Below are 25,020 nucleotides of genomic sequence, written 5' to 3'. Positions count from 1 at the left end.
ACCTCTGGGATACCATGGCTCTCCCCTTGTCTCCCTCCTTCGTATCCCCAAGGTGGCTACCCCCTTAAACCGCTCAGCGTGGGGATCCCTGTCTGCTCTGTAGGAACACCTGTGGTTGCCTTTCGGGTCACCTCAGACCTCCCATGCTTGTCTGCTGAGGACAGCATGGAGAAGGCAGGACGCCTGCCCCCGCGCCGGCTTCGGGCTCTGGACGGTCCCTGGATCCACTGCATGTCCGTTCAGTCTCCCAGGGGCCTGTGCCCCCGGCGCAGCCAGGCCGCCAGTCGGTGCTGAGAGCAGTGGAAACAGTTTTCCTCTTATCTTCCTGTCTTCACATCTCGATTGCCCCACAGTGATTGGGAAGGTTGTGATTTGGTACCTGGAAGTGGGGTGCTATTGTCCGATAACAATTCCGTGTCTCCGTGGACTGGCCGTGGACTCCTCGGCACGTCGGCATCCACGCCGCACTGATGGTTCATTTCTGATGAGCGCCGGGATCTCTCCCCATGTGCAAGCAAGCACAAGATGGCAGCTGGCGGCCCATTCCTGGCGGAGACTCGCTGGACGGGGTGTTTGCGTGTGTGTGTGTGTGTGTGTATGTGTGTGTGTCCCTGTGTCAGTGTGTGTGTGTCTCTGTGTGTCTGTGCATGTGTGTGTCCATGTCTATGTGTGTGTGTCTCTGTGTCTGTGTCTGTTGTGTCCGTGTATATGTGTGTGTCTCTGTGTCTGTGTCTGTTGTGTCCGTGTATATGTGTGTGTCTCTGTGTCGGCGTCTGTGTATGTCCGTATATATGTGTGGCCATGTGTGTGCACACACGCACATGCTGAGTACTCTGGGCCCAGGTTCAACTAGGAGCCTTCAGTGGTGCACACGAGAGTGAGGGTGTCCTGCGTTCCCTCCTCCGGGTCATGCCAACAACCGGGCTCCAGAACCCACCGCCTGCCACACGGATTTGGGGATCTCTGTGAACGCATGAACGGTAACGATGGGTGTCTAAGCTTTTTGTGGCTCACCTGTGTCTTCACCTCCGTATCTCTGGACCACCACGACCTTTACTATGCGTAGTTTTTACAGTCAAAGAAACCACATTTTGGGGGCAAGAATTGTTTTCCTTGATCGTCGAGTTCCCATCAAACCCACCCTGTGGGCCACTTTCCCGTTGAGAAGCCTGTGGCCTTTAGCCCACGTTGTGCGACCACCTCCTCGGTTGAGTTCTGGAACATTTTCACGCCCCCGAAAGGAAATGCTGCCCCATCGAGCAGTCGGTGCCCCCTTCCGTCCATCCCCAGCCCTGGCAGCCGCTTCTCCGCTCCCGGTGCCTGTGGCTTTGCCCCTTCTGGAAGCTCCGCAGAAACGGAATCACACGCTCTGTGGCCTTTTGAGTCTGGCCTCCGTCACGGGCCCTTCTGTCGCACGCCACGTCCGAGCTGCTGCGCACGTCAGGCCTTCCTCCTTCTCGCAGCTGGGCGACACTCCACCGCGCTTCGTCTGTGCGTGGGCGGCTGGTCGTTTCCCTGTTTTGGCCGCTGTGAATCACGCCGGTGTGCCCAGGGGCGTGCGGGTACGTTCTGGAGCCCCGTTCAGTCGGGCCCCTAACCGAGGCTCCTTCTCCAGGTTCGGTGATATGTGCTGCAATGTGGGAACTGCAGGGATGCAGAGGGAACACCAGGATCTGGAAGGCCCCGGGCACGCAGGGGAGCCCACGGCCTCCTGGGCGTCTGGACAGCCCAGTAGCCCGGAGCTGGCCCGGCGGCGCGCGCTGCAGAGCTCCTCACTGCTCCTCTCTGGGTTCTTGTTTGTTTGCAGAGGCACCTGTCGCCCGAGGACTTCCAGGAAGTGTTTGGGATGAGCGTGGAAGAGTTTGACCGCCTGGCCCTCTGGAAGAGGAATGACCTCAAGAAGAAAGCCCTATTGTTTTGATGGCCACCCGTGTGTGTGACCACGCGCGTGCCAGCAGCTGAGCACGAGACGCCTGGCGAGAACCACGAAAACCCCTCCTACTGCACCTGGCTCTGGCTTCTCTGTGTCCTCGGGGGGGCGGGTGGTGGGCCCCTGGAGAGGGGTGGGCTGGAGGCTGGGGCAGGAGGCGGTCCCAGAGCTCTGTTTCTGCCTGCGACTCTCCTGCCCCCGGTTCAGAGCCCAGAGCCCAGAGCCTTGCTTTGCACTGCTCCTTCCCCGCTGTTGCTTGGCATCAGGGAGATTCTGCGAAGTAGCTGTCCCAGGAGATCAAGGAACATTTCCACGACATGCAGCCCACCTTCCCGACCCCTGTGCAGTGCCCGGCTCCCCGCACTAGGCCCTGGGGGTGCAGAGGGGCCTTGACTTGGGAGTTGGGGAGGTTGGTCAATGACAGTCGCTGACACGATCGTGGGGGGATGGGCACCTGGCTCCCAGTGGCTGCTCACCCCTACCCCCTTGCTCGGCCCTGGGCAGGCACGGTCTCACGCACAGAGAGGCCAGGCCAGGGCGAGTGCCGAACAGCACCCCGGGCTGCACGAAGGCAAATGCGGGTGCATGATTCTTGCAGTGCTTTTGACGAGTCTGTGTTTAGGGACAAACGTCCGCCTGACAGGGTACCTTCAGCCAGGGTCCTCCGTGCACTGCATTTTTCTTCCAAATCATCCCCTAGATGCCTAAATGATATCTTTAAAGTAACACAGAAGTTTTTATTTTATTAAAGAGCATAGCCTACTTAAACATAAGATGACATATATAGAATTCCATTTTATGGTCCCACGGAAGGGGAGAGCCTCCAGCCTTATTCTCCACTGTTTGGATCTGTGTGTTTTTGCTCCTTGGTGTGCTCCTAACACCAAGGGCTCCTTGTCATCTTTCTTTCCATTTTTTTTCCTTTTTCACCTGTCACACGGGTGTCCTTAAGGGCAGCCCTCGCCCACGTAACGCCCATGTAACGCCCATGTAATGCTCTTCGTAAGTATGTGTGACATGTAGCCACCACTGTCTGCCTCGCTGTTACTCTCCACATCTTGGAGGGAGAACATCCCCTTCTGATGGCCAAAGCCCCAGAATAAAGGATTTCCACGCACCCAGCCTAATACCCACCGTAGCCCTTGGTGAGTCCGTCTTTCCCGCGGTGAAACATAGCCCCCCCGGGCGAAGCCTCGTGCATGCGTGTGTGGTCCTGAGACAGGCACCTGGCCGCTGGGGAAGGAGGAGGGAGCTGCCACCCTCCTCTGGCCTGCAAGGTCAGCACAGGGTCCCGCAGCAGAAGGCTGGGCCCCCACTGAAAGGTGTCCCTGTCTGTTGTTAGGTGCAGGTAGGGCTGGTGCCTGTCACAGGATGCTTGTAACGTGGGCTGAGAGGTTTACAAAACACTGGGAAGGTGTCACTGAAGTCTGGTTCCCTGTCTTCTATGGAGCTGTGTCTTTCTGTGTGTCCTGGCCGTCCCGTCTGTGAGTCGGTGTGACTCAGATGCTTCCGGCCCCGCCACGCACCCCATCACGCACCGGCTTCCCGCCAGCCCGGCTTGGGTGGGGAGGCGTGTTTCCAGCACCTACTGCGCTTCCTTCCCCTTCGCAGTCTGAGGCCCAAGCAACTGGAAACCCCCGTTTTCTCATTAGTGCAATGTCCTGCCAGCTCCCAGGGGAACCTGGAAAAATAAAGGGTGGTGTACCCTAACGTGTGAAGGTGAAAGCCACTTCTCATCGATGTGTGTCATTTCTCAGCGCACGGACCCCTTCTGCTGGTGGCGCCTGGGGAGGGCGTCTGCAGAAAGCATACCCAAAGCTGGTACTCTGACCGGGGTGGCTCTGGGACACAGGTGTGCCCCTGGCCCGTCCCAGGCAGACCAGGGCACGGGGTCACCCTGACCACACTGAGTCCGCCCTCACCCCTCCCTGGACGGACACCACAGCTCCCGGGCAGGCCATTCCCAGCCGACAGCCAGGGCCCCCACGCAGCAGCCCGCTCCGCACCAGGTCTTGGGGTCTGTCCCGTATGTCACAGCCACGAGCACTATCTTTGAGTTCCCTAAGGCAGCAAGTCTCAAGCCTTTGCACGTGCTCTCCTCCCTCCCAGGCGACGCCCCTCTCTCTCTTCTCGGTTCAGCTCAGACGTTCCCACGCCAGACAAGCCCCTCCCTGGCTCTTTAGGAAATCTGCACCCTGCCTATGCCAGGATTCACGGCGCCCACCTGCCGTCCCCACACTGGCCTCGGTCTAGTGACTCTTTCCTCCACCACCTGTAAAGCCTCGAGGGCTGAACCGTGCTCTGCAACCAGGGGATGAGGTCGGGATATTTGGTAATGAGACGGGGGCCCGACTGGACACTGTGCTGACAGCAGGCTGGTCCTTAGTTTCTGGGCTGCCCTCCAGAGGCGAAAGCCATCTACCCCATAAGTGAAAGCCAGATTGTTGCAGAACTAGTTCCCATTGCCCTTGTCTCCCCCTCCCCGACCCCACCTGTGGTTGCGACCCAGCACACCCCTTCCTGGGAGGAGCGCAGCCCTAGCCAGCACACTTCCTGCAAATTTAACAAGAAAGGACATCAGCACTGCCCTGGTGGCCCCCAGAGCTGCCTGGCTATTACTGAATTAGCTTTCATGAATAATAGAGGCTCCCTTTTCTTCTGCCTGAATCCCGAGGTCCAAGGAGCCTTCCTCAGCTGAACGTCATTCCTGAGAGCTCCCTTTAGCAGCCCTGCCTGCTGACAGCTCTTCCCGCCTCTGTTCCCCAAACATCTCTCTATTCTAACAAAATGTGCCCCATCATTCACCCTGGTCCATTCTGTGCTCAAGAGCCCACGGCAATGTATCCGTAGCACACACTTGCCCACGCCAGCCCCTGCCTGGAAGACCTCCCTGGGGGAGACCTCCGTGGCTGCTCCCTGCCTCTTTCACGGGTATCACCTGGCCACCGACTCCCTCCACAGTCTCTTCCTTCCTCTTCCCCGCTTTCTCTTGTTTCTTAAGCAGCACCTCCCACTTTCCTCCCACACACGGTCACCCTTTCCAAAGGCTCTTTCCTCCGCCTGGAATGCCCCGGCCAGCAATGCCCCCTCCTACTCACCCTTCAATACCCAGTGGAGCATCTTCTCCAAAGACTTCCATGATATGACCCTCTCCCCAACCTGTTAGCACTCTTCTTTCCATCCAGATAGCCTAGTTCATCCACAAATATTTACTGAGCTGGGCATGCATAACAAAACAGAGATGAAAAAGACACTGTCCCTGACCTCAAGAATGGATCGCACACCCATGGGGGAAATGTACTGTGAATTGTGTTCCTCACAAGACCACCCAATGAAGCCCTAACCCCCAGTGTGACTACATTTAGAGATGGGGTCTGGAAGGAGGTAATTATGGTTAAATGAAGTCATAAGGTGGGGCCCTGATCTGATAGGGCAGGTGCCTTATAAGAAGAGGAAGAAAGTTTCCTAAAAGGCCATGTGAGGAAATAGCGAGAAGGTGGGCATCTACAAGCCAAGAAGAGAGCTCTCACTAGAAACCGAATTTGCTGGCAGATGATCTCTGACTTCCCAGGTTCCGGAACTGTGAGGGATAAATTATCGTTGTTTAAGCCCTCAGTCCGTGGTATTTTGTAACAGTGCATCTGACTGATACAAGACGGTCAAGGACCAGGCCATGGCAGTGCGGGCGGTGAGCTCTGGGAGAGTGTGGGCAGGAGCCTAGCCGGGAGCAGGTGGGGTGGCGGGGAAGGCTTTCTACACCGAGCGCCACTAGGGCTGAGTCCAGAAGGGTGAGCGGGAGTCAGAGTGAGAAAGATGGAAGGAGCATTGCAGGCCGAGGACACAGCTCACGTCAAGGTGAGAGGACAGGAAGCTGTCTGCTGCCTCCAGGAGCTGCCTGGTGTGGCTGGGGTGGGGCGCGTTCCCTTCTCTGTGCTCCGCAGTAGCCTGGTTCTACCTGGGTTAGGACACTTTCCCCATCAGCTCATAACTACCTGTACCCTCCGTTGGGGAAATGCTGCCATGCCCTGCCTCGAGCTGCTTGGCACACACCATTTCTGTATAACACATCGACCTTGTGTGCAAACATCTGCGTCTCCGGCCGCGGGATCTGCTCTGCCTGCGTGAGGGGCAGGACCAGAACGTCAGGGAGTAAATGCAGCTCTGGGAGCAGCTCTCAACCAGGGAGCCTTCCCAGGTCTTCCCGCACTGACTGGGACAACTCCGAGCTCACCTCCCCTGGGATTGAGCCCCTGCTACTCACCACGGCCACTTGCTCACCGACACACTTCCCTGGGCTCCTTCCCTTCTCTCCCCGACCTTCCTTCCTCTGCCCCGGTGCTTCCTGGCATCTCCTTCCACTTAAGTGGCTTGTCCTCAGTCCTGATTTCTGAGTCTACTTCTGGGGATGCCCCTCTTTCCACCCCACACTCCAGCCTAACCTACGGCAGGTAGAAAGGTGTTACTCTTACAGCCAGCCCAGGAGCAAACACAACTGTCTGACATAAGCCTCCGGGGCTGTGGAAGGTGGATGGGTGATCACCACCGCTGCTCCTGCGATAAGGCAGGAGCCCTACCCCATGGTCGAAGCCCCGCTGTCTATCCTAGAAGCATTGGGATAGGCTCTTGCTCTCTCTAGCCTACGGAAAACACTTTCTGCATCTCATGATGGATTTGTCTGGAGTGCCCACAGGAAGCTGCTGGTCTGCGGGGACCTGCAGCTCTCTCCTGAGACCCCCTGGCAGGAGAGAGGGACCCTGAACTGGGGGAAAAGTGGCCACACCCTCCATCCTGTCTGCAATCGCTGCTGCCATTGTCCTTCTGCCTTGGGCTCCATCTGGCCCACCCTTCCTCGAGGGGGTCTTTTTCCAGCTGCCCTGGGTCACCAGCTCCAGGCTGGCTCCTGACAGGACCCCTGACACCAGCAATTCTGAGCATGCACAGACCCCGTGGTCTGCCTGCCTGCAGTCCTGGCCCTCAGCATGTCAAGGACTCAGGCATGTGAGGGCTGCCAGGAACCCACTTTGCTGCCCCCCAGTATTGCCCTCTGGTTCAGACGCTCCCTACAAGTCCTATGAGGCTTTGGAGACAAGGCTGCCGGTCGAGGGGTGCCTCTCACCTGCCTGAATGCTATCTTACCTTCCCTGCACTAAGCGCTTGGTGGTCCTTCAAATGTCTCCAAGAGTTTTTCTGCTCTAGAGAAGAAGCTAAAGGGGCAGCCTTTCAGTTGGGGTTTATGGTCACTCTCTGGGCTCGGATATTCTCCCATAGACCAAAGAGAGCCCCTAGCACCATGAGGAGTGGGGAGGTATCTCCCATCACTTTTGGGGGGTAAGGCCATTCCATCTGTATCTTCTTCTCATTCAATGCTGACCAGCTATGGCTTCACCCAGCTCTGCTACCGGGCAGCATTAGTTGTCTTACAATCAAGGGGTCAGCTTCTGGGCACTGGGTCACCCCCTTCTCTGGGTGCTCCCAACACACCTGCCAGTCCATTCTTGTTCAGAGCAAGATAGCTGTTTCTCTGCCTCAGCCCATCCACCCAGGGCCTATAGCCGCCTGTAACCTTCCCTTCCAGTGGCTTTCCAGACCAACCCATGTGCTTTTCTCTGGGAAAGGAATTGTGAGGTTTGCTCTCAAAGCTTCTTTGCCATGGGCTATCCCATGGAGGAGGGGTTGGAGGGGCCAGGCCTGGGAGACGGAGACTAATAGGGATGCTTTCACCATAATTCTGGTGACAGCTGCAAAGGCCGGCGGGGAGGGGGGCGGTGGATTCCAGAAAGAGAGCCAGCAGGACCTGGCAGCTGGGGGTGGGGGATGGGGGAGAGGGAGGGACCCTGCTCCCTGGCAGGCATTGGGACAGATGCTGGAGCCACTCATGAGTGACGAAACCTAAGAGGAACAGCGGGTGTGGGGTGTGGAAGGCAGGGTCGAGCTGCTGCCTGTCATGGATGGGGTGCCCATGTGCTGCCCAGGGGGAGGCGCCCGGCAGGATGTTTCCGGTTTCAGCAGAATATGAGCCGTCCCTAGGGACAGTGCAGAAGTAGTAGGGCAGACCCAGGGGGACACTGGCGTTCTGAGCACTTGGCCTTCCTGCATCTGGCAGAGGAAGAACGGAGGACAGAGGCGACCGAGGAGGGCGGCACAACAGGGAGGGGAGCCAGGAGGGTGTGGTGGAGCTGAGGCTTCAAGAGGAGAGAGGGTCACTAACAGAGCAGAGGGTGAGGTGAGATGCGGTCGGGTGAGACCAAGCTGCGTGGGGCGGAGGCAGCCGGCAGTGGGTGCGGACCGCGGCCAGTGCACGGAAGTGCTGGTAGGTTTTGGAAGAGATGGATTGACAGGTTTTTTTTCCTTTTTCTTTCAACATTGTAAGATGGTCTCACCGTCTTTCAACTTCACTTATTTCTGGTAAGAAGTCATCTCTCATTCTTATTGTTATTCACCAGAATATGATGTTTGCTTTATATGGCGGCTTTTTAAAAAATCATTTTTTAAATTTTTAAAAAGACTTTATTAGAGAGAGGGAGTGAGTGAGAGAGAGAGAAGGAGCAGAGGGCAGAGGCAGAAGCAGTCTCCTCGCTGAGCAGGGAGCCCAACGCAGGGCTGGATCCCAGGACCCTGAGATCATGACCTGAGCAGAAGGCAGATGCTTCACCCACTGAGCCCCCCAGGTACCCCTCTATGTCTGCTTTTAAGATTTTATTTTTAAGATCATTGGTTTTCAGCAGCTGTGGTATTGGGTACAAAACATTTGAGTACAAAACATTCCCTTGCTCTGAGAAAAGTCAGCCGCCATGCAAGTTGCCGTGGGGGGGGGGGCGCGAACAGCTGTACGAGTGAGCTTGGAGACAGAACATCCCCGGCCAAGCCTTCCCGTGAGACCATGGCCCCGGCCAACAGCTGGATGGCAGCCTTGTGGGTCACCTGGAGGCGGAGGCACCCAGTCCAGCTGTGATGGGTGGCTGCCCCCTACAGAACAAGAGATGACACATGGCCATTGTTTTAAGCTGCTGGGCTTGGGGGTAACCTGTTACATGGCCACAGGTGGCTGGAGCAGCTGGCTGTCAGCTTTCAAGACTTTGCTGAACTGACATCACCTCCGAAACAGGGCCCCGCTGCCACGAATGCTCTTTGTCCCTCTCGGCCCCAAATCTAGGAAGACTGAGTTAGAGGCGTCATGGAAATGGAGCTTACCGTGGCGTATAAGTAGTTTGTAATTGCGTTTTTCCTCGAAAGACATGTCACTGGAAGAGTCTGGAAAGAGGTCTCAGGTCACAAACCCCACCAAGGAGCCCTTCACAGTATCAAACCAGGTCAGGAGTTTCTGCAAAGAGTGTTGGTCCACCTTTGGGGTCAATGAACCCTGATTTATTTTCCTATTGAATGAATGCTCTCTTTACATCAGGAGGACTGTGGGGCAAACAGGGGCGGGGCTCATTTTTTGAGGTGCCAAGAGGTCCCAACATTGATTTTCATAAGGGAAAAACCTTTCTACTGGTCAGAGCTGCGCAGCCCACCTGAACTGGGTGGTGGCTGGTGGTGTGTCAGTGAACGTGGAGCCCAAATAGCATGGCCACTGATGAGGAAAGAGAGTCAAGGTGAGTTTCTCCATGGGACAGACATTCGTTGAATGCCTCTACATGTCCGTTAGGAATTCTGTCTGTAACAGAAAAATTGACTAACACTGGCTTACACAACAAGGGATTTGCTTTTTCCTACCTCACAGAGAATCTGGAGGTAGGTGATTCCTTGTCTTGATTCAGTGGCTCAAGGGTGCAAGGGTCAGAATCTCTCTGATTCTGACTTTGCCCCTGGTTGTAAAGCGGCTGCTATGGATCCGGATATCACATGTGCATCCAAAAGTAATGATCTCTGCCGCCGAGAAAAGCCAGCATCAGCTGTGTTGACTCCTCTTCCTGAAGAGGAAAGCCTTCCCTGGAAATTCAGGTGTGCTGGTAAATTCTCAATTCCTGGCTTTCTGGGGGATGGGAGCAAGGAAGAAAGTCCCGATCTAGAGTCGTTACCAATTTCTGTGCTATGAATTCTCCTACCACATCGAATTTCAAGCTACCAACAGGGCGTTGCTGGCTGCGGCTACGGGAAGAGATGCCAGGAACCCAAAACTGTATGGTATTTCTATCATACAGTTACAGAGAATGTAAAATCCTCAATAGTATAGATAACTGTAAACTCTAGTAAAAAAAAAAACTAGGAAATAATGAATTTTGAATATTTATTTTTGTTTTTAATATAATTTTTAATTATAAGTTTTTTATATCATTTAATTTTTAAGTGATGACTGTGTTTCAGAAGTGACTTTGCAAAATTCTTACACAATGAACAATCAGCTCTCAAGGTCCGGTCCAAATTGGCTCGAGGGCACCACTGTTAGAAACCTTTCAGCCAACTTCCACTGCGTCTCACTCGCCAGGACGGTGTCACATGTCCACCTCAGGCTGTGAGGGAGGCTGGGAAGACAAGACACAATTCAGGTCTATAGGATGGAATATGGCCAGGGAGCAGGGGCTGGAAAAGGACGGTAGGGCCAGCCAACAAGCTGACTGATCGGTCTGTCTCCAACCAACTGCCCTGGAACAGAACTGTGCTGAGATTTGGAGCACAGGGTGAGCAAGACGGTCCCATTCCTATTCTCTTGGGGCTTTCAGGGCTAGTGGCAAGAGAGAGGCTTTAAACAAATATGCGTGATTGTGATGCAGGCCAGCAGGACGTACAGGGTGCTGTGAATGTGTGTACTGGGGAGGGGACCTGGTATTAGTTTTTTATTGTTTCAGGAGAAATAACCACAGACGTAGCAGCTTAACATGACGCTCGCACGTCTCAACAGTTTCTGGGGTACATTTTAGCTGGGTCCTCTGCTTGGGCTTCACTCAACCTGTTGGCCAGGCTGCGCCCTCCCTTGGAGGCTTTGCTCGGGAAGAATCCACTCCCAAGCTTCTTCAGGTTGACGCCTGAATTTGTATCTGTGGGCCTGCATGATAGGGGGCCTGACTTTTCGATGGCGTGTCTATCACAGTTGTGCTTGGTGTCGGGGTGGCTACAAAGCCTTCCCGGGGAAAGTGACATTTAGGGAGAGGCCAGAAGGGTCAGGAGGAGTTGGCTTGTACAGGGAGAAAGTGTGTCAGGCAGAGGGCAGTATGTGCAAAGGTCTGCGGCCTGGAGTGACCACCCTTTGTAGTAACTACTTTACTCCCTGGGATGGTATTTTCCTATTCTCTGATGTCATCCCCAAACCACAGTGGGGCCCTGACTGGAGAGGAGTAGGGAAGCTTCTTATATTCATGGAGGAATTTATTTGGCAAATCAGTTTGAAAGTCGGGCTTTCAGTGGTGTGTGTGTGTGTGTGTGTGTGTGTGTGTGTGTGTGTCTGCATGTGCAGGGAAATGGGACCTTATCCATTTATCCGTCTATTCTCTCACCATCCCGAGAACCTTAAGAGCACCAAGCTCTGCTCTGTGCACAGAAATGAGTCAGAGTCCTGCCTTGTCCTGGAGAGGTCACACTTCACTGAGTGGTGGTGGGGGGAGCCACTGAGACAGGAAATTCCCGCTGGTGATGTGAAGGAGGTGGGAATGCAGAGACGGATGGCATCAGGGAGCAAGGGACATAAAGCACCCAAGGATGGATTTCAGATTTTAGCCTGAGCAACTGTGTGGATGAAGGCCATTTACTGAGCACAAGAAGAATGCAGAGGACCGGCCGGGGGGTGTTGAATAAAGCACTTGTGTTGGCCACGAGAAGATTGAGATGCCCCGTGGGCAACCAGCTGGGGATCTGGGAGAGGTCAGGCAGGGCTGGAGACAGAGACCTGGCGATCACCATAGTATGTAGCCTGGAAGAGCATGAGATCCCCTGGTAAGAGAGTCCATGACGGATAGAAGGGCATCTGGCCCCAGCCATGGGCTACCCTGGTACCCCAAGAGGTAGAGGCTGGGCAGAGCAGGGGATGGGTCCTGGAGACCTGAGGAGTAGCTCCTGACATAGAGAGAAACCCAGAATGTGTGTCAGATGATGCTGAAAGATCAAATACAAGGAGGACAGAGGTTTTCAAGATGATCCGCTCTTGAATACACAGGGATGACAGAGGGAAAAGGAGGGCACTTCAGGTGCAAAAGAGCAAAACCACAGAGGCTTTGAGGTGGGAAAGGACAGCAGCTTGGCTCCTGGCTCTTTTATCAGGCGTTAAAGTGACCCTGACAAATCTCTGGTCCTGCGGGGGAGGGCCAGGTTTGCCTCTATGCCAAAGCATATCCTCTGTGCTGTGAAAATGTCGAATGAATAAAAGATGGATGAGTGAACAGGGAGACTGTGTGACTTGGGGCGGCAGTTGATCTCGTTCCTTGGGCCTCGGTTACCCTTTCTGTAATGCAGGCCAGCCCTACAAACCTGAGTTTGGGGTTTGGGGTGAGCATAGCCTGCTGAGCGGATTCCGAGCGGACAATACGCTCGGCCCTCCGGGTTTGGGCCGCGGACTCCGGCGCTAGCTGTCCTGCAGCCCCGCCCCGGCGCGGCCCCGCCCCCTCCTTTGTTTCCCGGGCTCCGCCCCCTGCGCGCGGCTCCCACCCCATTGGTCGGGGGGCGGGACCCGAACGCCGGGCGCCGCCGGGGGCGGAGCGAAGGGGCGCGGACGGGGCGTATGCGCCTGCGCGGTGCTCCAGCCCGGCCGCAGCCTGGCGCCGGCTGCTACTCCGCGCGGAGCCCGAGCTCAAGTCCGATCCCGAGCCGGAGTCCGGCTGAGGCGGTGGCGGAGGCGGCCCCGCCCCGGGGCTCCATTGTTGCGGCGGCCGCCGCTCCGCCCGCGGCTCGGCTCTGTTTCGTTCGGCCCGGAGCGAGTGCTGCCGAGGCGGTGGCCTGAGGTGAGGCGGCGGCGGCGGGGCCGGGCCGGACCGAGTCCGGGACGGACAGTGTTCCGGGGTCGGGCGAGGGGCTAGGGCTGGTGTGGGTCCAGGGACTAGACTGGGGTCTCGGGGTCGGACGGGGTCCGGGACTGGGGGAGGGGCCAGCACCTGTGTGGGTCCAGAGGCTGGACTGGGGTCCCGGGGCCAGACGGGGTCCAGGGGCTGGACCGGGGTCCGGGGCTGGCAGGGTTCGGGGCCTGGCGAGGAGCCAGGGCTAGTGGGGGTCCAGAAGCTGGACGGGGGTCCCAGAGCCGAGCGGCCGGTCTGGGCCTGGCGGAGGTCCCAGGTGGCAGGAGTCCCGGGCCCGGCGGGGGTCCCGAGTTGGGCGAGGTTCTCGGTCCGGTGGGGGTCCGCGGACCGGAGCAGGGTTTCGGGGCTAGGTGGAGGTCCAGGGGTCGGACGGAGTCACAGGCGGCAGGGGTCCCGGGGCTGGTGGAGGGTCCTGGGTCGGTGGAGGTCCCAGGCGGCAGGGATCCCGGGGCGGCGGGGGTCCCCGGGCCGGGTGTGGCAAGTCCAAGCGGGGCCACCGCGGGGGTCGCTGCCCGAGGTGGCGGCCGCCGCCCTGAGCGCTAGTAGGATGGGAACCAGGACTGACCGGGCCGTCACGCATCCAGGCGCCGGGGCATTGTGTCCGCCTTGGGGGGCACCGAGGGGGCTCCGCGCCTGCTGCGACCCTCCGTGGACCCGCGAGTCAATGCGCGCGCGGGCTTCTGATCATTCAGAGTAGGGGCACTGTCTCGGTCCGCGCTCCCCCAATGGTGTGGCTGATTTAGTGTGTCAGTGAGGGTAGCTCTGCGTGGGCCGTTGCGCGTGGGGAATCCCAGACAGCCTGCGAGTCGGAGAGACTGTTCTGTCTTCCCTACCCCTATGGCGTGACCAGGTACTGTGTCTCATTCAGGATGACTGCATGGACTCCGATGGTGGGGGTCCTCGTCACCCTGAGAGTGAGAGGCTCTTTCTTTCTCTCCCCATCCCCATGACTGGTTAAATGAATGCGTTGCCAACCATGGCCCTGCGTGGACCCGGGCTCGTGGTGTCCTGGCCACCCTGCAAGTTGAGAGACTCTGCCCCTGTCCCTCTTCTGCCTTGGGGCTTCTAGGGGTGTGATCCCAGCACCGCGCGTGCGCGCGTGTATGGTGGTCTGTGTGGTGAGGGGGTCCTTGTGCGGTTACTGGAGCCTGGCAGGGTGTAGCGGGTGGTGCGGGGGCACAGTTGGCCTGGGTAGGACAGCTGACTTGCTCTTTCATTGTTTTTTGTTTTGTTTTGTTTTTTGCCAAATGAGCAGAAAGGGGAGCGGTATCTCAGGGCTGCCCTTCTCTGGGAACCCACCCCTCTCCGTGGCCCTGGGTCCCGGGAGAGCCTGGGGCTGTCACCGCGCCCGGACCGCGCGTCAGGCCGCCCCATTTCCTGCTCCAGCAGGAGAGCAGGCTCTGATTGGAGGGAGCCGAGCCCTTCTGCCCTGCGCTTCTTGATTTCTTCCGTTAGGATTGGGGGAAAAAAATCTTCAAAGCCAGAAACTCTCCTAAGAATTTGGCGGGCTGGAAAATGCATTTGAAGGAGGAGAATCCACACCCACGGAATGAGGCCAAGGCAGTTAGAGTTAGAGGTCAAGTTGACAAAGGGATGGGGGGGGTTGAGGTTATGGATGGAGAAACTCCGATTTCAGCCTGATGTCAAGACTTGATGCTACCTTGCAGGGTCTCTATCTTTCAGCCACTTAAATATAAGTGGAAACACTTATAATATCCCAGGGATGATTCTCCTCCCTGGGGAATGCAAAGTTGAACAAGACAGTCTTTTCCTTTGAGGAGTGTTTTGTTCTGGTCTAAGAAGACTGAGGCATAGGCGGAAGTAGTTCTAATATCCAAACTGAAATTGCTGGTGAACAAGATGGTGTATAAATCACAGGCGTACCAGATGAAAATGTAATAATGCAGTTGTTGCTTTTATACAGTCCAAACTTAGCATGCAGACCCTTCTCTGTGTTCAGCTCTTCCCATCTCCCCCACCTGCAGCTGCTGTCCTTCCAGCTCCTCTTACCCATTCTTACCTGTCAGTTTAGGTGACTCCTCCTCTTGGAAGCCTTCCCTGAAATCTTTTGTCCTGCCCTCTCGAGCTGTGTATGGTCTTCGAGGACAGAGTGGCTAGCTGTGGTATAGTGTTAAATGCTCTGACAGAGATGGGCACAGTTTGTATCCAGAGCTGAGAAGAGGCATATTTAAATGAGAGGGTTTTTTTTTTCTATACCATGGTTCCAGATATTTCATGTGATTTATTTCTTCACCATTCTGTAATTCTTCAACTCTCCAAAGGGTTCTTAGAATAATATTTGTTGGTCCTTCCTAGTGTTTGCCACACAAGTGAGTGCAGGGTCACTTGATTAGCATTCACTCGGTCCAGTTCTGGTGCCACAATTAAGTTCCTGTTTGTTCCTGCAAAGATACCCCTTCTGGACTTCACTTTCTTCACCTTTGAGAGTCTTAAACTGGGGAAGAATCTTCTTAGGCCTGAACCTTTAATTCCTTTAACCAAATGGAGCAGAGGAAAGCTCTCTTAGCACGAGTGTGTAAATAATGGAGATCTTTGAAAATATAGATTCAAAAGTGGAAGTTCTTTTCTTTTTCTTCAAAAAGTTTGGTTGCATGGGTGTATACTTTGTCTCAGATTTAAGGCAGGAGTCTGTGATGGAAACTGAAGCAACATTTTGATATTGTCTTGCATATTCTTTATAATTATGTTGTCCTTGCAACATCTGCACCTTATCAGATTGGTTTGCTCTTCTTCTTAATGAAGTCATTGGGTGCAGAACTCTTGTCTGGGGACGCCTGGGTGGCGCAGCGGTTAAGCGTCTGCCTTCAGCTCAGGGCGTGATCCCAGCGTTATGGGATCGAGCCCCACATCAGGCTCCTCCGCTATGAGCCTGCTTCTTCCTCTCCCACTCCCCCTGCTTGTGTTCCCTCTCTCGCTGGCTGTCTCTATCTCTGTCGAATAAATAAATAAAAAATTAAAAAAAAAAAAAAAGAACTCTTGTCTGGAGCATTTCGTTGATCTTTTGAGTGTCATATGAAGGCAGCCAACTGTGGGCTTCTGTATATCCCAGTCTCTCACAGAGATTTTAATTTGGGGAGTCCGAAATAAGTGGAATGTGGAGAGGGCCTTGAGTAGGTGTGTGTGACTTTATATAATGGCTTAAAGCACAGTTTAAAATTGTGGCTTGCAAAAAATTTACTTCCTATGTTAAATGGCCTATTAGGGAACTCCAATTCTAGGGAATATAGTAATTAATCCTTTAAACTATTAATCTCCTCTCCAGTTGATCTGTCTAGTAAGATGGGAATTTGGTGTGCTTGATTTCCTGAAAGTCACATGTCTGTCTGTAGAAAGGATACATATTTTTCTGTGCTATTCTTTTTTTTTTTAAAAGATTTTATTTATTTATTTGACAGAGATAGAGACAGCCAGCGAGAGAGGGAACCCAAGCAGGGGAGTGGGAGAGGAAGAAGCAGGCTCATAGCGGAGGAGTCTGATGTGGGGCTCGATCCCAGAACGCCGGGATCACGCCCTGAGCCGAAGGCAGATGCTTAACCGCTGTGCCACCCAGGCACCCCGTTCTGTGCTATTCTTATTTGGATGATTACAGGGATTAAAAATAGGAAAAGATGTCTGGTAGCGATGCCACTGAATTAGGATTTTCACTTAACCCAGTAGGAGTTTTGTCCTCTTTTTGGTTTGCATCCTTTCCTAATTAAAAAAAAAAAAAAGTGCTTTGTTACATGCTGTGTGTGGTTTGTTTTGTTCGCAATTTTATTTTAGGAGGGGCCCTCAGAAACTCATCTGGATCTTCTTTGTGGTTTTCTTAGGATGTATTGATAGTCTCCCTGAAACTTAGCTAGTTAATGCTCTTTCTGTTTCGAGATTACCACTTCATTCATAGCCGGCTGGGTCTTTATATGGATCCAGTGAAAAGGTGTCTCCCATGGATTGGAATGCCTGCGGATAGAGATGGTGGAGTTGGGACTCTGCATTTCAAAGCTGTCCTCTCCTGTTCTTTACTGAAGGAAGAGAGGACCCCTCACTCTCAGCCAGGGACCCAAACACAAAGCCTCATTCACCCCGCTTTCAAGGACCGATGGTGTTTCCTTTTTTTTTTTTTTTTTAATATTGTGATGTTCTGTAAATAACCTTTTTCTTTTACGTATTATTTGCCTCAAACTCAGTCTTTAGTGTTCAAGTCTAACCTCTACCCTATACCTCATATCACCCACCACATGGATTTTCTTCTCTCCTTTTAATTTTGAAGTCCTCACCGTGTGTGCCTGTTATCTCAGGCTACCTCACTCAAGATCTTTTTGGATGCTGGCAGGATGTAAATACAAGTGGTACAGTGCAGACCACGTCCTTCGGTTCTCTTGGACAGGAGACATGAACTAGATAGAGACTGGGGCCTAGTAAGGCTTTCGTGAAGCCCAAGTGCTTCTTTGGGCTGCAGCTCCCTCAGCTGTAGAACGGATTTAGCTGTCAGTCATGCCTCTTCCCTGTAGCTCAAGATGTGGTTCTGAGCATGAGATGGAATCGGGGCTGTAGTGCGATTTGTATGTTGCCAAATATGGTGCCCAGGATTTTCCAAAAAATGCTGCACAATTTAATGAACCCAGGTTGTTCTTCAGATCTCTGGATGTTTAACGTACAGATGGTCCTTAGTGTGAGCTATGTCAGGCAACTTCGTTCCGGATTGTTTTTTACCTTTAATTGGCCAGTGCTGTTTGGTACTCCAGCACTGTGGGGAAAGATCATGTCGAGTCACCACTAATCCTTTGTAAGCAAGACGATGGCGCGTGTGTAGCATACTAACCTCCAGGTTTGTGCGATCCCATGGACGGTCCTTTAACAAAACACACTTTCTTGACCTTTCGCTTCCTGAGCGACCTGTCTTGAGTTGGGAACAGGCAATAGGCAGTCTGAGGTCGAGGTCAGCAAGCACTTGCCGGCTCACAACGGAACTACGCAGCACAAGTGAGCAGCGGGCATCAGTGAGGACCTGCTTTCAGCTCCAGGGTTTCTCGGGCCTTCCCCTCCACAGGCCAGCCTGCTCCGGAGACTGCGCAGTACTTCCTGGTGTCTCTTTCTCTTCCTCCTGCCTTTTCTTCCTCTCTACGTACTGCTCAGTGCCTCTGAGCACCCCCCATCACCCAGTGGGACGGATACATTGGCTAATAAAACACAGCATTTGTCCTCAAAGAATCTACCTTTTATACACAGATATTAAATTATGCTGTCACACAGCTCAACAAACCTTTATACAGGTCACCTGCGGCGCACCCAAGTGCCATGGTAGATGTGGACATGCGAGGTGGGATGCCGTGACTCCTGCATGAAGAGCAGGGGGCTCCACGGCCCAGTGGGAGAGGCAGACCTCGGTATGATTGCGTGACCATGTTGTAAGTGCTGCCATAGGTCCGTAGGACAATTTGGGGACCGGGTTGGTGTGTACAATCCAGCATTTATTCCCCTGCATGCTACTTAGAGTTTATTGGGCAAGACCCGGATCCGCAGGTTTCTAAGTTAAAGGGCAGTGAATTACCCAACACCTAAAATTCGTAGAATGTTCTGGGCGCTTTGTAATTCCCCAAATCTGCGTTTGTCAGAACAAATCTCTACTGTGTAGATGGCCATCGCTGTCTGTTGGCTTCAGTCAGTTTACTCTTTTCACATGTCCACAAAGTGACAGGCGCGCTCCTGGCATTTGCCCATCTACCCCTGTATGGGTTTCCTGTGGCTGCTGTAACAAATTGCCACACACTTCGTGGCTTTAAAACAACACAGATTTGTTATCTCATGGTTCTCTAGGTTAAAAGTCTGACTCTGGCCTCACCGGGCAAAAAACAAGGTGTGGGCAGGGCTGCGTTCCTTCCTGGAGAATCTGGGGGAGAATTGCTTCCAAGCTCGTTCAGATTATCAGCCGAATATAGTTCCTGCAGTTGTTGGAATGAGGCCCCTGTTTCCTTTCTGGCTGTCAGCCGGAAGGCCGCCCACGGCTCCTAGAGGCCTCTTTCTGGTCCTTGCACACAACCCCCTTAGCCCAGAACCGGCAGGGACCACTGAAGCCTGCTGCAGCTCTCCGACTTCCCCTTCTGCCATATCTCTTCTACCTGGAGAAAGTTCTTGGCTTTTAGGGGCCCATGTGATTAGATGTGGCCCACCTAGATAACCCAGGGTAACTTCCCCATCTAAGGCCGATGGCAAAGTCCCTTTGCCATGTAATGTGACATAGTCATGGGTTCCAGGGATTGGAGCATGGACGTCTTTGGGGACCATTATTCTGCCTTCCACAATTAGCCGATCCATTTATGACAGCAGCCAATGAAGCTTTGACTGTTACCCTCATTGATATATATGTTAATGAACCACCGACATTTTAAGCCAATGGGCAAGACCATTAAGATCCCTATTAAGTGACAAGACAGTTCTGATTCACTGTTGAGCTGTGGGTGGGGTTTACAGCCAGAGAGACGCAGGTCAGTCAAAAGCAGAGTAACTTCCGTGTTTTGTACTTTGGGCTCCTTAACTGGTGCGCTCTTGATTAGAGGAGTTTTGCCAAGAAGTCATTAGAGGAATTCCTCCATCAGAAAAACCAGCCATGGTGGGGGGGCTTTTAGGGCCTTGCATTTTCAAGGTTTACACGAAGAACTCTGTCCTCATGGGGCAGAGGTGCAGGATTCCACGTCCATTTCTAGAATGGAAACAGCCAAGTCAACCCAACGGGGATTCGCATTCCGGAGTTTTAGAGAGTCTGTTTCAAGGTTGAGCAAAGCCCAATAAACAAAATTTCCACTTTCACTGATAATTAGGAATGAAGTGCGTTTTGTGGTCAAGGAAACAACTGGTGATGACCAAGTATTTGAGACCAAGTGTGGCCTCGTTTGATGTAGGTGTTTTTAATAGCTTTTCGTAAGGATTTTTTTTTCCTTTACAGTAAATGACAAGCTCTGATTTGAAATAAACTTCCTGTAAGAAAATAGAATCTAGAATTCTAAGGCTTTTCAGCTGGCCTTCGGGAATTTATGAACTGCCTGTGATCCTGGGCAAACCATTTTGTGTGTCTGTGCCCGTGTGTGTGTTTAGTGGGGAGACGAGTTCCAGCTTGCCATTCATTTTCAACGGGACTGGGTTCCAGAAGGTTTAACACAACACTCAGTGTGATCTTCCTGCTGGTCAAGTATCAGATTTTGTTTAAAAATGTAATACTCATTTTGAACAAAGTTCTACAGGCACATAGTTTTAAGAGTCAAAAGTTCTGTGAGACTTAGAACAAAAACACAGCAATCACCTACCCCGCCCTTCTCCACCCTGATTCCTGCTCCTCAGAGGCCATCATTTTCGCGTTTCAGCTCTTTCCTCCAGATTTCGAGTGTGTGAAACATCCTGCTATTTAGAAGCCGGTTTAGGTGCCTTATCCTACTGCCTCCTCCCACCGCCACCTCTTTCCGCCCTGTTCTCTCTGTGTGATTACGTTAAAGGTTTGCTGAAGAATTCAGCAGCACTTAGGACAACTGTGGAGATGTTATTCCCAGCTGAGATGTTTGGTCTATTTTGATTACATTAACTTTCTTTTTCTTAGAGTTTGTTTTGCTTAGTTTTCATTGTATCTGTCCTTTATTCACCCCTCACCCCAGAAGAGTCAGTCTCCTCTCAGTACATCCACCCCCACCAGGTAATAATTCTGAACTTCCCATCCTGCTGTCTTTCCTCTCCAGTGCTCTCTGGCTAGGCCTGTTGCGACTGTCCTCCTCAGATCTTCCCTATCACCCTGAGAGTTTCTTTCACTCTCTCTTGGGTTAAGAATCCTCCTTCTTAGTTTTTTTTTTTTTTTTAAAGATTTTATTTATTTATTTGACAGAGATAGAGACAGCCAGCGAGAGAGGGAACACAAGCAGGGGGAGTGGGAGAGGAAGAAGCAGGCTCATAGCAGAGGAGCCTGATGTGGGGCTCGATCCCATAACGCCAGGATCACGCCCTGAGCCGAAGGCAGCCGCTTAACCGCTGTGCCACCCAGGCGCCCCCCTCCTTCTTAGTTTTTTCTCTTACTTTGGGGGAGCATATACACAGTAGCTGTTGAAGAAATATATGTGTATATATATATATTTTTTGAGATCTTGTATAATGTTGGAATATTTTATTCTCACATGTAATTGACCATTTGAGTATAGAATTCTGGGCTAGAAATAATTTTCCTGCAGAATTTTGAAGACACTGCTCAGAATTCCAAGTTCTAACGTGAAGTCGAGGTGTCCAAAGCCTTTTCTTTGTTGGTAACCCACACTTTCCTTTGCATAATCTTTTAGGCCCTTGTTGTTGCTGGTGTTTGGAAATTTTGTGATGGTCATGTCATGATGTGGGTCTTGTTTTCATTCCTTGTGTCGGTCACTTGGTGGGCCTGCCCCATCCATGGACACCTCTCCTTTATTCTGAGCACACATTCCCCTACGGGTCCTCTGCGCTTTTCTATTTACCTGCTTCTCTGTCTCTGTTTTCATTTTTGGAAGATTTCTCCGGCCTTTTTCTAAACCTTCTATGAATTTTTTTATTGATATGTATATATGTGTATATATTATACATATATATATGTATATATATATACGTATATATATGTTTAATATTAGAAACTCCATTATAGTCATTGAAAATACATATTTTTAAAGTACCATCCTTTCTGGTTTTGAGAATGTGGTCAGATGTGGTTTTATTGCCCTCCACATCCTGGAGGAATGGTTTATTTTTACATGGCTTCTCAGTTTGATTATCTAACAAAGCCTGAAACATTTGATAGTAGTTCCGTGACACTGCTGCAGTCTGAGAGAAAAATTACCTTTCAGCCCATTATCTGTTTTTCAATATGGAAAAAAAGGGCTGCTTTTCAGTCCTTGCAGGCATTAGACATAGGGTTGTATATTTCCAAACATCCTCTTCAAACACATTTCTTTTCCATCCATGCATGTCGCAACTAAATTTTGCCTCCACCTTGTAAATCTAAGAGTGTCCATTCGGTGCTCTGTGTGCGGCTGCCATCAGTGAGTTCAGAGTTTGGAAATCCTCATTTCCTTTTACTTGACCTGGCTCACTCCTACTGATCGTGCACATATGTGTGGTATGCAGCACTGCTGGGGGCAGGCAGCATTGAGAAAGCTGCTTTTGGGTTCATTTTTTTATCATAAAAATATTAAGAAAAGGAAAAAGAAGTAGTAGTAATGATGGAATCTTGTTCTGGACACGAGGTAATGGTGCCACATACTAGTGGTATTTTTAGCCATGGTGGGTGGAGCTAGGTTTGGGGCTGTCAGCTAGTCTGGAACTTTCTAGCAGAAGTAGTGTACAGAAATGGCTTCTTGGGAGCAAGACACAGGCCTCCTGGGGGTTGTTTGATGAAGACATGTGTGACAGATGTCCAAAGAGGAAAGGAGAACGCATGGAACCCTACATGGTGAATGGCTCTTGAAAAGTAAAGGGTTTTCCGGAACATTTACAGCATGCAATTCTCGGTTACATGAACTGTCTGATGTGGAAGCAAAAGTGAAAGTGACAATCCGAATGAATCTTGAGGACATGTGGCTTCATAGTTTCTTGTGAAAATCCCCTCTTCCCAATTAATTCAGATTTGTATGTTGGGAGGTCATACATAAGTTCTTTGATTTTTTTCCTCCGGATGGGTTAGTTCAGTTTTCCTGGGCTTGAGGAGCGACTGTCTGTGTTAGTCTGTTCAGGCTGCTGTAGCAGAAAGCAAAGACCAGGGGGCTTGTAAATACCAGAACTTTATATTTGGAGTCGTGGGGGCCAGAAGTCCAAGATCAAGGTGTTGGCCCATGCTGGCTCACGGATGACGTCTTCTTGCGGAGTGCTCATGTGGTAGAAGGAAAATGGGGCTCTCTGGGGCCCCTTTTATAATGGTACTACTCCCATTCAGGGGGCTCCACCTTCATGACCCAAGGGCCTCCTGAGGGCCCTACCTCCTAAGACCATCCCTTTGGGGGTTCAGTTACAACCAGGAATCCTGAGGGAACCCCAACATTCGGTCTGTGGACCTTCTGAGGAGCTCGGGGTCCTGTATCACCTCCACCATCTCTACTGCCTCGCTTGGTTGAGTGCTTACTGCGCCCGAGCACTGTGCCAAGCACTTTACATCCGCACCTCGCTTCCTCTTTGCAGCCACTCTGTGGGGTGGGTGATGTCCTCATTTTGCAGGTGACAGAACGAGATGAGACTCCTGGGGACTGGAGTTAGCAGTCCGTGTGGTGTGTTTAAAAGTTCTCATCACGAGAGACTATGCTCATGGTTCATTCCCATGAGAGACTATGCTCTCTGATTTTTAAACCGAGATGCAACGGACGTACCATGACGGATTGGTTTCAGGTGTGCAACGTCAGGATTTGATACGTGTGCACACTGCGAGGTGATGACCACGGTGAGTCGAGTTCACCTGGATCATCACTTCATCATTTGTAAAGCATGATCAGTTTTTCTTCTCGTGATGAGAACTTTTAAACACACCACACAGACCGCTGACTCTGGGAAACAAACTGAGGGCTTCAGAGGGGAGGGGGTGGGGGACTGGGATAGGCTGGTGCGCTGGGTGTTATACGCAAGTAATGAATCATGGAACTTTACATCAAAAACTAGGGATGTACTGTATGGTGACTAACATATAATAAAAAAATATTAAAAAAAAAGAAAAAAAAGAAAAAAAAGAGTCCACAATAACCAAAGGTGGAACAAACTGGGCAATAAAATAATAAAAATAATACTGGACTGGAACCCACAGAATAGATAAGTCCAGATTGATATAATTTAAATAATGGAATAAATAAATATAGGAGGGAGAGAAAAGACAGCTCTTTATTGTAGAAGAATACCAATTAATGCACAAGAAATGAGGGAAATTTTAAAAAATCACCATTAGACTACAGCAATAATTGTTTCAGGGAAGATCAAGATCAACCAATGAATGCTAAAATCAGGGAGCAAAAGATTAAGGAAAAACAAGATATTGGCATAGACTAAAACCAGCACTCCTCAGGGTAATTATTAAGAAGAAAAAATTATTAACTTTAAAGTAGAGCAGTACAACAAAATCCCCATAACCGACATCACAATCACCAGCAATGGGACATATCAGTATCATATGTCTCTTGATATGATTCACTGGGGAAAGCACCATAATCACCTCAGTGGCATTCTTGCCAAACAAATAAGCTCAGACCTGAGAAAATATAATATAAACAAAAAATGAATGATATATATAATACCTGAGCAGTACTCTTCGAAAGTTTCAAAAACCTTTCCACAGGTTGAAGGAGACTATAGACATATGACTATTAAATGTAATGTATGATTCTGGAACAGAAAAAGGACATCAGTGGAAAAATTGGTGAAATGTAAGTAAAATTTGTAGCTTATAGTAAAAAAAAAAAATCAGAGAGCAGGAGACATTGACTCACTTGCTCAAGATCACATGGTAAGTGGGATTCCAATACTAAGACCGAAGCCTGGGCTTCTGACTCCTTGCTACCCTGGCCTCTTTATCTGCTTGGACTTCTTGGTATCTCAACACTGAGCTGACAGGTGTGCCCAGGAACTGTCATAATGGAGTTTTTCACAGTGCCAGCGACTCCCGCTTGGCAGCCCAGTGGCTCTTGCTGCCTTTGACCTGTAAGGCGCTCCTTGTGGTGCGGGCAGGTCTTCAGTGTCCGTGCCCCATGCCCCGTGCACTCATTCCGCCAGCCACGCGGCAGTTAGAGCGCCTCGTCTGGGAGCAGGAGTCCCGGCCCAGCTGGCCCTTATAGCTGCGGGGGGAGAGGGGCAGACATGGGTTGGTTGGCTGTTTGGGCTTGTGACAAATGCTGGCAGAGGTGAGAACGAGAGGCTCTGGGACATTAGCAGGGGTGGGGGGCATGGTGCCACAGAAGATGTGGTTTGGAGGTGGACTATGGAGGAGGAGTACGGTTTCTAGGGTGGAACTGAGCAGCTGAGGCTTCCTCGGCCCTTTGAAGATTCCAGGTGGCTGGTCCCACTTGGATGGCTTTTCCCGAATTCACGGTATTTTTAGTGCAGGGCAGGAAGTGACCACAGCAAAGGAGCTGTCTGTCTGTCGTGAATGTGTTAAGTCTTCGATGTGTAGCAGATTGG

General features: G+C 51.8%; 2 protein-coding genes across 13 annotated transcripts in view; both read left to right on the top strand.

Annotated features, from left to right (window-relative positions):
- The window catches only part of ABLIM2 (actin binding LIM protein family member 2), a 143,737-nt gene extending 140,011 nt beyond the window's left edge, over positions 1 to 3,726 (top strand). For 4 of the 9 annotated variants that reach the window (XM_040625373.1, XM_040625370.1, XM_040625371.1 and 1 more), the window contains one exon: positions 1,808 to 3,726. In XM_040625373.1, the coding sequence (XP_040481307.1) occupies positions 1,808 to 1,921 (114 nt within the window). In that variant the 3' untranslated portion in view covers positions 1,922 to 3,726. The remainder of the gene's footprint in view (positions 1 to 1,807) is intronic. The other 5 variants (XM_040625377.1, XM_040625375.1, XM_040625376.1 and 2 more) reach the window with 2 other exon arrangements.
- Positions 3,727 to 12,584: 8,858 nt separating this feature from the next.
- The window catches only part of AFAP1 (actin filament associated protein 1), a 144,526-nt gene continuing 132,090 nt past the window's right edge, over positions 12,585 to 25,020 (top strand). For all 4 annotated transcript variants that reach the window (XM_040625225.1, XM_040625223.1, XM_040625224.1 and 1 more), the window contains exon 1: positions 12,585 to 12,801. The gene's annotated coding sequence lies outside the window, so the exon portion shown is untranslated. The remainder of the gene's footprint in view (positions 12,802 to 25,020) is intronic.

This window comes from Ursus maritimus, unplaced genomic scaffold, assembly GCF_017311325.1.
Source record: "Ursus maritimus isolate PB19 unplaced genomic scaffold, ASM1731132v1 scaffold_8, whole genome shotgun sequence".
In the NCBI taxonomy this organism is placed as follows: Eukaryota; Metazoa; Chordata; class Mammalia; order Carnivora; family Ursidae; genus Ursus; species Ursus maritimus.
This window is presented reverse-complemented; position numbering and strand designations above follow the sequence as displayed.